Below are 14,285 nucleotides of genomic sequence, written 5' to 3' on the forward strand. Positions count from 1 at the left end.
CAGAGATATTAGTGTTTTCTTTCCTTTTTGCGTATACCAGGGCTACTTAACTTTGAAAGCCCTGTGGGCCACAATGATATTCCCTGCACATGCCGAGGACCGCAACTTAAGTGTGGTTGCATATACATGCAAATATATATGTGCAAATATATGCAAATCGCTTTTTTCACACTGACGGGCATGAATACAAAGATTAAGGCAAGACTACATAACACATAGGCCTCATTAAAGTCAGTTCTGCTTATATTAATAAAATGCAACAGTTATCCAATTTCCACCCATATGCCAGCACTTTTAATGAGCAACGACAGTCCAGGAATTTAACTACTCAAACGCATATCCACAGAAGATCATTATATTGATTACTTTTTTGTTTTGGCTACCACTCACGGGCCATGTGTTGAGTCCTGCGTAGACACAAACCGCACCAGGGACCACAAACAAACAGGCCGCGTGTTGAGTCGCTCTGGTGCATACAATTCCATCTCCTCTGTGCATATCTTCTATGTTTCTATTACTTGCTTAATTAGTTTAATGTTTTAACTACTGTTAGTCTGGTTTATAGAAATGTGGCCTAAATTGATTATTATGTGTCTGATTATACATGACAAATCATTGGCCCTCCTGCAATATGATGAAAGGAGACTAATTCCTGCACCCACATGAAATCAGGGAGGCTCCAATACAGCTCTGTGAGTGCAGGTGTCTACCTACATTCATCATATTTACATATTGGAGCAAGTGCAAGCTCTGTCAGGGTATGTCTTCACTACCACCCTAGTTCGAACTAGGGAGGTTAATGTAGGCAACCGAAGTTGCAAATGAGGCCCGGGATTTGAATTTCCCGGGCTTCATTTGCATCTTGCCGGGTGCCGCCATTTTTAAATCCCCGCTAGTTCGGACTCCGTGCACGCGGCTACACACGGCACAGAGTAGGTAGTTTGGATTAGGCTTCCTATTCCGAACTACCAGTACACCTCGTTCCACAAGGAGTAACGGTAGTTCGGAATAGGAAGCCTAATCCAAACTACCTACTCCGTGCCGCGTGTAGCTGTGGGCATGGAGTCCTAACTAGCGGGGATTTAAAAATGGCGGCGCCCGGCAAGATGCAAATGAAGCCCGGGAAATTCAAATCCCGGGCTTCATTTGCAACTTCGGTTGCCTACATTAACCACCCTAGTTCGAACTAGGGTGGTAGTGTAGACATACCCTCATTGTGAATAAACACATAGGTGTTTCCATTTTTCACAGCACACATAAAGACTACTATGGAAGACCCATAAGCCTAACAAGACAAATGTATGGTGTTTACATGTAGAAGAAATGCATGCTTTGTCTTCTGGATAAGGTAAACCTTTTTTAGCTTGTACATCTTTGTGATACAACTGGAAAATAACAGTCCACAGACGTAACATATAGAATGACTATCTGAATCTATGATACAGTTTATATTTATTAATTTATCTGAAACCACAGAATTGAGTGTTTTAAAATTACAGCTGGTAAATTATACACAGGGAATAGTACATTGGCAAAGTATTGTCTGGGTACAGTACAGATCTGATACAATGAAGTTCAAACAGATTATTTTATGGTGTAAACTGGTTGACATGGTAGTGCGCTATTTAGTTAATTCACTTTGATTAGTCATTTATTAAACAAAAAAAAGTAACATTCGTAGTTTCCCAAAAGGAACAACAAACTGTGTAATGACTACCAAATATGTCACCTTGGTACAGTTTTTTAAGAGACATGTGAAATAAATTGCAGACAATAAATTGGTGCATTTCTCCTAGTTTTCCCTACAACTCCTCTGATTTTGGTCCTACTTGACTTTATGTATATGACCTTATGCTAGAACTGAAATTGATTATTAAACAGCGTCCCAAAAACATTTAGATTCCACATATTTCCTGTGTCTCATGCAACATTAGTAATCTACATTTGCATGACTTTCACTGAGTAATGCTTCAATGATGAACAGTGTTCACTGCATACTGCAACACATTTTATATGTCAAATTGTGCAAACCAGTTTATGATACACTATGAGAAATGTTCCACTTAGTTACAATAGTATAAACACTGTGAAGTCGAATCATTCCACAAAGTTACTCTAGATCTATATTGGTGTAACAACCCAGAATTCGACCATGTATTTGTGAGTATACTGCAGACCCAAATACTTGTCCATATATACAAAATGTATACAGATACCTAATTGTTGAATGTTGAATATATAAGATTTCAGCTGATATATACAGAAGTATTTTTAATGTCTTGATGGCTATTGTAAATATCTATGTTAAGGAGAAACAACGGTGTGTTTTTTTGTTTTGTTTTTGACATTAAATGCTGCACTAGATAGAGAAGCAGGGCAACAAATGTGCCAAGACATCTAGAAGAAATACTGAGTGCCAGGAAACAAGTTCTGATTTTATTCACCTAGAAGACTGTTATTTTAGTTGGATTCTTCCAAGACTTATGTATCACCATCCAAAACTTGCATTTGCAAATGTAAAGGGCCAGATCCTGGAGCTACGTCAATTAACTCCAGCTGAAGATCTGTCTGACAATTTTTCTTATGCTAAGAATCACTACATTGAAAATCGAAATAGCTGAAGGGACAGTTAATAGAGTCGACAAGCGTAAACATTAGCAAACATATCCAAAGTTACTGACAAATGTGTAGAGTTCCAAACTAGAGAACAAGCCTTGTAAAAATAAGCCAATATTGTGTGCACTAGTAGGGATGGCAATAGACAAACAACAGCTCCCTTAGGAATGATCCTAGTCACATATATTAATGCATAGACATATGTTGGCAACTATTTATGAACTATGCACGCTATCTCAGGCATGTGCCAAAAATAAATTCCCTGTTTCAGCCACAAGCTGCAGTCCTCACTGAGAGAACGTTGAAGAGTTTGGCTATATCAATACAGCAAGGTGCTCTTGGCACCTACCATTTCTTTGCAGAGGATAACGTGTAATTTTTCTTATCAGTCTAAATAAGAGGAGAACCATTAGGGGGAAAAGTTTGTGCAGTAGAACAAAAATATTCTCTTTCCCTACAGTTCTATTTTTGGGTCTAATTTAAAACTGCGGAAGTCAATGAACATTGACATCACTGGGCTTTGGATCAGGTTTTAAGTGAGTGAAAATTGTGCACACTATATAAGTGATACACACCTGAATAATCTGACCCAGGTTGTTTGCTTTGTGTGGTATTCGCATTACACTGGAGTGATGAGAAGGTTATTTTACATTGCTCAATACATGGTTGCAGAGATGCTGTAAGTTTGCTTACACTGCAAATTTATCCTCAAATAGAGCCCAAATCCAACTCCCATTGACTTCAACAGGAGGTGAATCAGACAAGAAGTGGAAGCAATGAGGGCTCAGTCTTTTTTCAAGGAGACATGGTGGGCTTTTTGGCACATGCACATTTATATGTCTTTTTTGTGTGTGTCTTTATCATGTCCAACATAGTACGGATAGCTAGAAAATAATATGCAGCAAGTGCAGCAAGTGTTTCTAGGCGGCTTTTCATTATATCTGATAATGGGAAGATAGTATTGAAATACTTGTGCTGATATGATGTCACTACAAGTCATTACAAATCAAATTTTACAGTGCTAGGGAATATTTTCTAAAAGGCACAAAGGAAGAATTTTTCATAGTGTCCCCATTAACATACAAGCAGTTGCATGACTCACACACCATTTTGACAACTCATGACAAATTTCACTGTTGGAAGCACATACATTCATTATGGATCTGCTCCTGCTTCCATTGAATTAATTGATTGGTCAATGATAAGGGTATTTAATATAATCTTTATGCGTGCATCTGAAATTAGAATCTGGCATTTAGTGACTTTTCGGTCAATGGGATCTACAATTTGGCAGTTGTGAGACTTTAGAAGCACATTAGGGTTAAGAGCTTTGCGCCCTATGTGTCAAAAATTAAAATTAATAACTTCTTTTGGAATGGAAAAAGCTGGTAGCAGAAAATGAATGTACATATATACAGGGTGAGTGCGTATGTGTATACACATACCTACTTCATGCAGAAAACTTTCTTTAAAGAAAAACAGCCAAACAAAACAAACAAAACTCAAAAGCAACCAGTGCTGCACATCATGTAAACTCACAAAGTGTACTTTCCACACCAATATAAAGCATAAATAAAAAGAAAAGAAAAGATGATAGCAAAACATTTTAAATATAGAATTTGCACAATTGGTAATTTTGTTAAATAAGAATAAATAAATTCATTACATCCATTCACATACCAGTTGTAAAAATAATAAATTATTTATTTCTTTTCAGTGCTGTGTTGCTTTTTTTACATTTGCGATTAACCCCCAAAACTCCCTCCCTTCCCCCTGCCCTATTGGATAAAACTGTTTCCACAGGAAGGTGACTAAACTGAATTTCTTGTCCATAGTCAGGCCAACCGTGATAACCTTTGTCATAGTTAGGATAATTCTTCTAAGAATGTTATGACTTACTTTAGACACACCAAGTAATAGTAATGCATGTGGAAGACAATGGAACTACATCCTAATACATCAGCTGTGAATTTAGCACTGGAGTTGCTAAAATAATTTAGAATTGGAGTTGCTAAAAGAATTTAGCATTGGAGTTGCTTACGTGTTTTATTTCCATACAGAGAAAATTACTTTGGATTTTTGAATTGGGCTTCCATTTCTAGAAGCATTTTCTGAGTCATTTTCATAGGGAGGGGTTGAAATGGGCATTGTAGCAGAAAAAAGCAGCTAAAAGGAGGGTGTAATATAAAGCAGGCACTTACCTTATTTTATACCCTCCTGTTAGTTGCTTTTCTTCTATGTCACCCTTGGGTCCTCCAGTGTGTAAGTTACATTTGGTTTGTATATTCACTAAATGCTAAACTGATGCAATTTATATTCTTTTCCTGTGTTCTTGTCAACTTACTCCTGATATGTAACTTAAACTACTAGTTATATCAATACAAGATTTGGCCTGGAAACTTATAAGGACATTGCTCCTCCCTCTCCTGCACTTGAGTAGTCCACCTTCACTTCACAAGTGTCCTCTAGCACACTCCTTTTACTGTGAATGGTTGCTTCTCCCTAGGGAACAAATTCATCTCCGGTCTAAAGTCACTGATTTCAAGTGTCTTGGAACACTTGTTCATGATGCAGCTGTGGGGAGAGACAGGGAACATTCCATACACACACACATACACAAAGAGAAATCTCACTCGTCTGGGACCATTTCTAGCAATAAGGCCACGCTACTCAGACAATAGAAATTCATCTCACATCTAGTGACATGCCCAGCACATTCAGCTGTCAAACATTGTAGAAAATGTTTTGTTTCTATCAGTATAATTAATATATTTACAAGAATTTAATCAGAGTCTGAACCAAAGACCACTGAAGACAGTGAGCTTTGGATCAGTCCCAGTGTGAGATGGCTAGGGATGTTAAATTTAGATTAATCAACTAATCAAGTAGTTGATGGAATTTCCATCAACTACTTGATTAGTCGATAAGGAGCGGGGCAGGGCGGGGCGCTCACTATTCCTGCTGTGCCTCTGCTTTTTAAATGGGGCAAGAGCCACCTGCGGCTCTTGCTACATGTAAAAGGCAGAAGAGCAGTGGGGACACAAGCAGTCCCTGCTTGCCTAGGGTTCCGCCTCTCCCTTTGAAAGGAGCTCCTGCTGCATTTCAAAGGGAGAGAACCGGACCAGTGCAAGTGGGGACTGCTTTAATGCCCGCTTTCACTGTTCCCCTTTGCGCCTGTACTTCCCCTGCCCCTTCCATGGAGATGGCACTGGGGAGAACCTGCTTTTAAACCGGCTCTCCCCAGAACCAGCTCCTGATTCCCCCCTTGCTGCCTCTCTCTGATAGACCACACTACTTGACTACACAATAAGCATATGCTTATCAGGTAGTCGACTAGTCAACTAGTCGCGTACATACCTAGAGATGGCTGTGTACTCCTGCCTCAAATTTTCTCTGTAACTACAAAGGAATCAGCTCTTGAACATTAGTTCGAAGTTCTGAGGTTCCAGGTTCCCACATTCCACACTTGGTTGCATAATTTAATGTATTTGGCTATCTTGCTAAGGTGCTATATGAGTTAGAAAAGCTAATTTTAGTTAAAGGATGGTTGACGGTGAATATTCACTATTTGGTTTGTTCTGATAGATACTTGTTAGACAATAACTCTACAAAAAGAATACATTAGATCTAAGAATGCTTTACATTTAGAAACCTTTGTGGTTTCCTTTTCTGGAATTTGTAGAACATCTAAAAAAGTTTACTCATCACTGTTCAAAATATGCATGGGGCATATCAAAATATAATTCAAATGCACATTTTGTCTTCACAAGTAATGCAATTTTAGAAGTGACACTGTGACACTGCAGGCATAATCTTTCCTTGTAATGAACAGAGATGACAAGTTTGGATATGAACAGTCCAAAAGTTTGGGGATTTCCAGTGTCTGTTTCAATTAATTTCATTCAACTTAGCATAAGAATTCTCAAAAAGAAAATCAATATTTTTGTCTAGGACCATAAGTCCATACTAATCTTGACAATAGTAGTTTGTCTCAATGTTTAGTGACACCCTCAACACATTCAGTTGTCACACATTAGCATGTCCTGTTTCTATCAGTATATTTAATATATTGCACAAGAGTGGACATTTCTCCAAGTCCCAAATGTACAGCTTGTAGTAATTTGCTATTTGGAAATGGCTATCTGCTTTCTAGGCATCATAGTGCCCAAAATATGCTTGAGCCAGCCTGAAGGGAAATTTCTCTTTTGGGCTTTGCAAACAAGCCCGTTTCCTTTAATGAGTTCCTGGTGACTTCTAAGGCTGAGATTTTCAAAACAGCCTAAGTGCTGTTTCATGTGCCCTCAGTGTCTAAGGCTCTTTTGAAAATCCTGCCCTAAAATACAGACAGCTAATTGCATACATTCAGATCATGTGGACGAACTGGCAGATAAACTATGGGGTCAGAATTAATTTGGGTCTAATCTAGGTTCTATTAGGTGCATCAACAGGTTTATGTAAACTTTAGGAAGGTTTATTCTTTTGGGGACTTTGGATCAAAAGAAAGGACTTCAACGGGCCTTGGATCAGTCCACTATCTGTTACTTGCCTACAGTGAAATGGTCTTGTGCAGTGGCAGATCTTCTGTTAGATAACAGTGGGATTGGGAAAGAGTTACTGAAAAACATTAAGAGCTATTACCTATTCTGTGGAAACAGTCTTAATGAGATTGGTTATATCCACCACATCCTGACGTGGTTTAACTTCCCTGTGACCCTTAATCCTTCAAAATATGCAAGGCGTACACAATGTGAATGACTTCTACAATGTTTTAAAACACAATGAAACCAACTAATTTTTTTTAACAAACTTCTGCTGGTAATATGGATACCAGAGTTAGATATGATGGACAAAACACTGTTCAAATCCTATTAATTGCTTGCTGTGTTTTTTGACCTTTTATAGTTTGTTCAGTAGAAGTAGGTACATTACACATTGTTAGATTTCACATGGAAGCCACAGAAAAAACAACAGAGAAAGCAGCTGAGAATAGTCTCAAAATATCTGAGTTATGTGAACTGTAATTTCTGGTTCTATAACTTGCTTCTACAAAATAATATATGCCTTTCTTTTATTTAAAGGCTCAGACTAGCAGCTACTGTTCATCTGCATGGCTGCTAAGATGCTCCCCCTGTAAGAATTTCTTGGAGGAAGAGCATTGTTTATTACACAATTAAGTTTTGCTGTCAGGAAATTCCTAGTATGAAAATTCATTTCCTGTTGTCAGAAAAAAATGTAACAACTCTTAAAAACAACAGCAAGGTCTTCGTTTTCCAGTAAAACATCCACAGCCATTTCTGAAAAATGGAAGAGGTCCACTATGGCTGCAGACATACTTTGGTCAATCACTTTGCTTATAGAAAGATTGGTTTTTTTAATTAGTAGAACCAAGTGATATAAAGTGACATACCACCGGGAAGATATTTATAAACAGTATAAAATAAGCTACTGTGGTATCATGGCTAAGTATGACAAAGTTGTCTAAGGACATACTGTATTAGAGGTAGGTGAAAAGGGGGAGATGATTCTGTAACCGTCAAATATCCCATGATTGTCCGTCCATTCATGGTTTTTCTTCTTCCTTTTTTGCAGACACAGAGGGCTTATAACAATTCTAATGTTTCATTTCTGCGACATACTAAGATCACCCCACTGTCACATAGAGCAGTGCACAACTTCATTTGGTCCAAATAGGCAGATTCTGCCCATAACTTGAGACTGTATGCAAGTACATTGAAGCCTTGGCTTCTGTCTATCTAGGTAGACCTAATACTAGTATGTCAACAATGGCTTACTGAGACCTCTTTTTAAGAAGATCATAACCACAGGTTAACATTTCTTTAGTAAGCACTGCTTAAATGCTGATGGTCTCTGAGAAAGAAGACATCCTTTAGCTAGTTTTCCATGCCCATCTTGGCACTGGACAGTCCTGGTGTGCCATCCTGTGTCACATGTTCGAGAACAAGAAAGCCAGGGTCCAGTCACCCACTGTAGTTGTGTGAGGTGTGGTGTTACTTTATTACTGTTGCCACTGCTTGTGACATAGTTAGTCATTTGTGTTTGCTTCTTTGGCACAAAGAAACTGTAACGGACATCCACTGCTTTAGTTGGGTCAGTTGCAAGAATCTGGACTATAAGAATCTCCTTTGTGGCAGAATGTCCCATTGCATGCAAAAAATCATCCTTATGACTCCAGCCACTATAGTTCATCATAGTTCCATTGAGGTCAATGATTGTTTCTGAAGTGGAGATCATGTATTTTCCATTGACAAGATACTCACCATTTTTCCTCTTCAGGGCCAGGTAAGCTGTGAACCTGTTCTGGTCTTTTGCCTTGAACTGCCGGACTTTGATGTGAGTGGCTCCTACAGGTATTTTCACTATATCCGTGTAGCCCTTACTGTAAGGAGAAAAGGCACATATGAAATAACTAGTAATAGACATGCTCTGAGGGCCTAATTCAAAACTCACTGAAGTCAACTGTTGACTTCAATAAGTTAACTCCAACTGTTGATTTCAGTGGGAATTGAATCAGGCCTTGCAAGCATTCATCTTGAGGCCCATCTCACACTGATGCTAACCAATTAATTTGTAACATGTTGTTCATTATATATTTTTAAATTTTATTGTTAAGTCCTTGAAAAAACAGTTCCCTCAAATGACTTAATCTTTGTGGTTTCAGTAGTAATTTTATACAAGTTGGATTCAAGAAGAATGAATGATAACTCACAGTTTATGCACATCAAACTTGTATATTTGAGCATAGGATGGGAGATATGAAATTGGAAGCACATTAGGTCTGCTAAGAAAAGCAAAAGCCTAGATTTTGGGCAGCAAGTAGCCACATCCTACAGCTGACTCTTGGTAGCAGTCCTCACTCCCCATACAGAGCACCTATCCTATTCACCCTCCTACCCCTGACACCCTAATCATCTCTTGCTGCCTGATTCCCCCACTGCCCATGCACAGTACTTCAGCTCCACTCCCATTCAAATCAAGTTTCTGACACCTCTGTATGCACTAGTTACAGCTGTTTAATACTGCCTTTGCTATAATGATGATTAAGGAAACAGCGAGCAAGATAATAGCTGGATAAGGTACCTTGGGAACATTTAAAAATAATCTTGATCACCAAGAAAAAAATTTGTTTCCTTTGAAAACTTCATAAAGCTAAAGATTAATTGCACAATATCCAATGAAAGATATGGCCAAATGCTTAATTCAAATAAATACAGCATCTTTACTTCATTTATTGACCACTACTTGTAAGGTATCTTCTTTCAATTCAGATTTAGAAAGGGATGCTTACTTCTTATAGTTAAGGTCACAAGCATTCAAAACTGTAGGCTCTCTAAAATATAATTTCTCAAGAGGCATATAGTATATCTGAAGAAATAATAAATATATCATTATAAACTACCAGCTGGACTGCTGATATATTTGTTTTCATTTATAAATCTCTGTCATATAAGTTGATGCTGGAAGTATCACATTTGTGTTTGAAAAGGTTAGTTTAATATCTTTTTACAGTAAAAGGAAGGGACCATGAGAAAACACGATAAAAATATTAAAAAATTAAAAGGTCTCTCTGTGAGCGAGGTTGCTATGTTTGTGAAATTTAAATATTTCTGTAAAGATTAAGTAACTGTGCTCCTCTAGCTTAAGGACTTGGAAAAACAACAAGGAGTCCTATGGCACCTTAGGCTACGTCTAGATTGCATCCCTCTGTCGACAAAAGGATGCAAATCAAGAACGTTGAAATTGCTAATGAAGTAGGGATTTAAATATCTTGCGCTTCATTAGCATAAACGTGGCCGCCACTTTTTTCTGACACGGAGCTTTTTTGAAAAAAAAATGGTAGTCTAGATGTGGATCTGTTGAAAACAAACCCTTTTTTCGACATATCCTGTATTCCTCAAAAAATGAGGTTTACAGGATCTGTCGAAAAAGGGTTTATTATTGACAGATCCGCGTCTAGACTGCCATTTTTTTCAAAAAAGCTCTGTGTCAAAAAAAAAGCAGTGGCCATATTTATGCTAATGAAGTGCAGGATATTTAAATCCCTGCTTCATTAGCAATTTCGACATGCCTAATCTACATTTCTCTGTCAACAGAGAGGTGTAGTCTAGATACACCCAAAGAGATTAACAGATTGATAAGGGCATAAGCTTTCGTGGGTGAAACCCACTTCATCATTAGAATTGGAATGGAAATTACAGAGGCAGGGGTATATATTTATAGATAATAGCATAACAAAGGAAGCCAGTTACTTATCAAGGTTAGGTCCAGTGTTAATAAGGCTAATTCAGTCAGAGTAGATGTGGCTCACTCACAGCAGATGAGGAGGAGGTGTGAATAGCAAAAGAGAAGAAATTGCCTTTGCAGTGAAATAACCAATCTAAATCCTTATTCAGTCCTATTTTGATTGTATTTAATTTGCAAATAAACTGCAGTTTGCTGTTTCTCTTTGTAATATGGTTCTGAAGTATTTTTGTAGGATGGCTACTTTAAAATCCATCACTGAATTACAAACAGGAGGCTGCCATACAACTCTCCAACATCACATTCTACAGGCCACAATGCTCTGATCCCACTGAGGAACACCAAAAGAAACACCATCTGCTCCAGAAACTCCCTGCAATACCACAGAGTCAAATTTATGTAGACACACCCCTACAGGACCAACCAAAAGAATTCTATTTGTTATGCAAGAGCCATAAACCTGGAAATCCCATTATCTCAGACATTGGCACCCTTACAGCAGGGCTGTCTGGCTATGTGGACTCTTTCCTCAGACCCTATGCTACCTGCACTCCTAGCTATCTTTGAGACACCAATAACTCCCCGAGGAAACTACAGTGTATTAGTAGTCTTCCTGATAACTCCATCCTGGCCACCATGGATACAAAAGTCTCTATACCAATATTCCACATGACAATGGACTACAGGCTATCAAGATCAGTATCCTTGAAGAGGCCATGGAACATTTGGTGGCTAAGTTATGTGACTTTGTACTCATCCACAATCATTTCTGACTTGGGGACAATTTATACCTCCAAGTCAGCAGCACTTCTATCGGTAATTGCATAGTATGCCAATCTTTTTATGGCTGACCTAAACCAATGTTTCCTCAGCTCTCGTCCTTTAGCACACCTCCTCTACTTATGTTATGTTGATGACATCTTCATATGAACCAATGGGAAGGAGACCACTGAAGAGTTCCACCGCGATTTCAACAATTTTCACCATACCATAAACCTCAGCCTGTACAAATCAGTCACTTTCTGAAGACTACAGAACAAATAAATGATGGTTTCATAAACACTGCCATATTCTGGAAAACTACTGACAGCTACTCTTACCAACATGCTTCTAGCTTCCATCCTGGAGACATTGCACAATCCATTGATACAACCGGATATACTCCAATCCCTTAGATAGACAAACACCTACAAATCTTTATCAAGCACTCTTAAAATTAAAGTACCCACCTGGGGAAGTGAAGAAACAGATTGACAGAGCCAGATGAGTACTCAGAAGTCACCTACTACAGGACAGGCCCAACAAGGAAAGTAATAGAACACTATTGGTCGTTACCTACAGCTCCTAGATAAAACCGGTCCAATGCATCACTGACAATCTATCCTGGAAAATGATCCCTCAATCTCACCTTGAGATAGGCCAGTCCTCATGTATCGACAGCCTCCCAACCTGAAACAAATACACAACGGCAGCCACACATCACACCACAGAAACACTTACCCAGGTTCCTACCCCCTGAAACAAACCCTGTTGCCAATGCTGTCCAAACAAGTGGCTTCATCACAGAACCTAACCACAATATTAGGAGCTCATCTACCTACACATTCAGGGTATGTCTACACTACCCTCCTAGTTCGAACTAGGAGGGTAATGTAGGCATACCGCACTTGCAAATGAAGCCCGGGATTTGAATTTCCCGGGCTTCATTTGCATAAACTGGGCGCCGCCATTTTTAAATCCCTGCTTGTTCGAACCCCGTTCCACGCGGCTACACGCGGCACGAACTAGGTAGTTCGGACTAGGCTTCCTAGTCCGAACTACCGTTACTCCTCGTGGAATGAGGAGTAACGGTAGTTCGGACTAGGAAGCCTAGTCCGAACTACCTAGTTCGTGCTGCGTGTAGCCGCGCGGCACGGGGTTCGAACGAGCAGGGATTTAAAAATGGCGGCGCCCAGTTTATGCAAATGAAGCCCGGGAAATTCAAATCCCGGGCTTCATTTGCAAGTGCGGTATGCCTACATTACCCCGCTAGTTCGAACTAGCGGGGTAGTGTAGACATACCTCCACTAAGGTGTTATATTCCATCAGGTGCCAGCAATGCCCCTCCACCATGTATAGTGGCCAAATCAGACATTCTCCGTGACAAAGGATAAATGAATAGAAATCAAGAAAGGTAATATACAAAAACCTTTAGAAGAACACTTTAACCCCTCTGGACATTCAGTAAGCCTTACTCTACAGTAGGGACTTATTTCGAAATAACCCCCCTTGTTTCAGAATCATAAGCAGAGCATCCACACTACCAAAATCTTTATTCTGAAATAATGGGCTGGTTATCTGCTGCTGCTATTTTGAAATAACTACTCCCAAGAGTAATTTGAAGTAATTACTTCCCAGTGCTTCCAGGGGCTCTAAGTCAAGGTAGCGCATCCACAATAACGAAGCCTGACTCCGACTAATTTCTAGGCTCTCCCATAGTGGGGACACGCTATTTGGTTTTTGTTATTTCAGGAGTTATTAATTCAAATTTAGTTATCTCAAAATAATTTCCTAGTGTAGACATACCCTCATGGATTTAAAAGTAGCCAGCCTTCTTCAATCTTGAAAGCCAGATTACAAAGGAAAACAGCAGAACTGCAATTCATTTGCAAATTTAATACAACTGAATTAGAACTGAAAAAGGATTTAGACTGGTTATTTCACTACAATGGCAATTTCCCCTCTCTTGGTATTCGCACCTCCCCATCAGTGGCTGTGAGTGCTCATCTATATCTATATCTATATCTATATCTATATCTATATCTATATCTATATCTATATCTATATCTATATCTATATCTATGCCCCTGCCTCTATAATTTCCACACCAATTCATCTGATGAAGTGGGTTTTATTCATGAAAGCTTATGCACTAATAAATCTGTTAGGGCATGTCTACACTACAGTGTTATTTGTCTACACACAAAATGCATTTCGAAATAGCTTTTTGCTATTTTGAAATAGCGCATCCACACTGATTGGACGCTGAATCACATTTAAGGCCAGCCGGAACTGCTTCTGGTGGGGCATCAGGTCAGAAGTTACCTTGTGGCCAGGGCGGCCAGCAGGGTACCCTGAGAAGGGCTGGAGGCCCATTTCGAAATAAGTGTCTACACAGCGCTTATTTTGAAATAGCAATTTCAAAATTGGCGCTATTCCTCATGGAATGAGGTTTACCAATTTTGAAATAAGCCCTCCGCTATTTCGAATTAATTTCTAAATAACAGTTGGCTTGTGTAGATGCTAGGAAAGTTATTTCGAAATAATGGCTGCTATTTCGAAATAACTTTGCTGTGTAGACATACCCTAACTCTTTAAGGTGCCAAAGGACTACTTCTTGTTTTTGCAGATACAGACTAACATGGCTACCC

The 14,285-nt window shown here is 39.0% G+C and overlaps 1 protein-coding gene across 2 annotated transcripts in view; it reads right to left on the reverse strand.

The window, feature by feature from the left end:
* Window positions 1-1,416: 1,416 nt before the first annotated feature.
* The window catches only part of ADAMTS5 (ADAM metallopeptidase with thrombospondin type 1 motif 5), a 60,141-nt gene continuing 47,272 nt past the window's right edge, over window positions 1,417-14,285 (reverse strand). Inside the window, exons 8-9 of one of the 2 annotated variants that reach the window (XM_075910300.1) lie at window positions 12,284-12,324; window positions 8,844-9,013 (exon numbers count right to left, since the gene is read on the reverse strand). In XM_075910300.1, the coding sequence (XP_075766415.1) occupies window positions 8,994-9,013; window positions 12,284-12,324 (61 nt within the window). In that variant the 3' untranslated portion in view covers window positions 8,844-8,993. Of the gene's footprint in view, window positions 9,014-12,283; window positions 12,325-14,285 lie in introns of both variants that reach the window. The other variant, XM_006128832.3, reaches the window with a different exon arrangement.

The sequence above is a fragment of the Pelodiscus sinensis genome, chromosome 1 (genome assembly GCF_049634645.1).
Source record: "Pelodiscus sinensis isolate JC-2024 chromosome 1, ASM4963464v1, whole genome shotgun sequence".
NCBI lineage: Eukaryota > Metazoa > Chordata > Testudines > Trionychidae > Pelodiscus > Pelodiscus sinensis.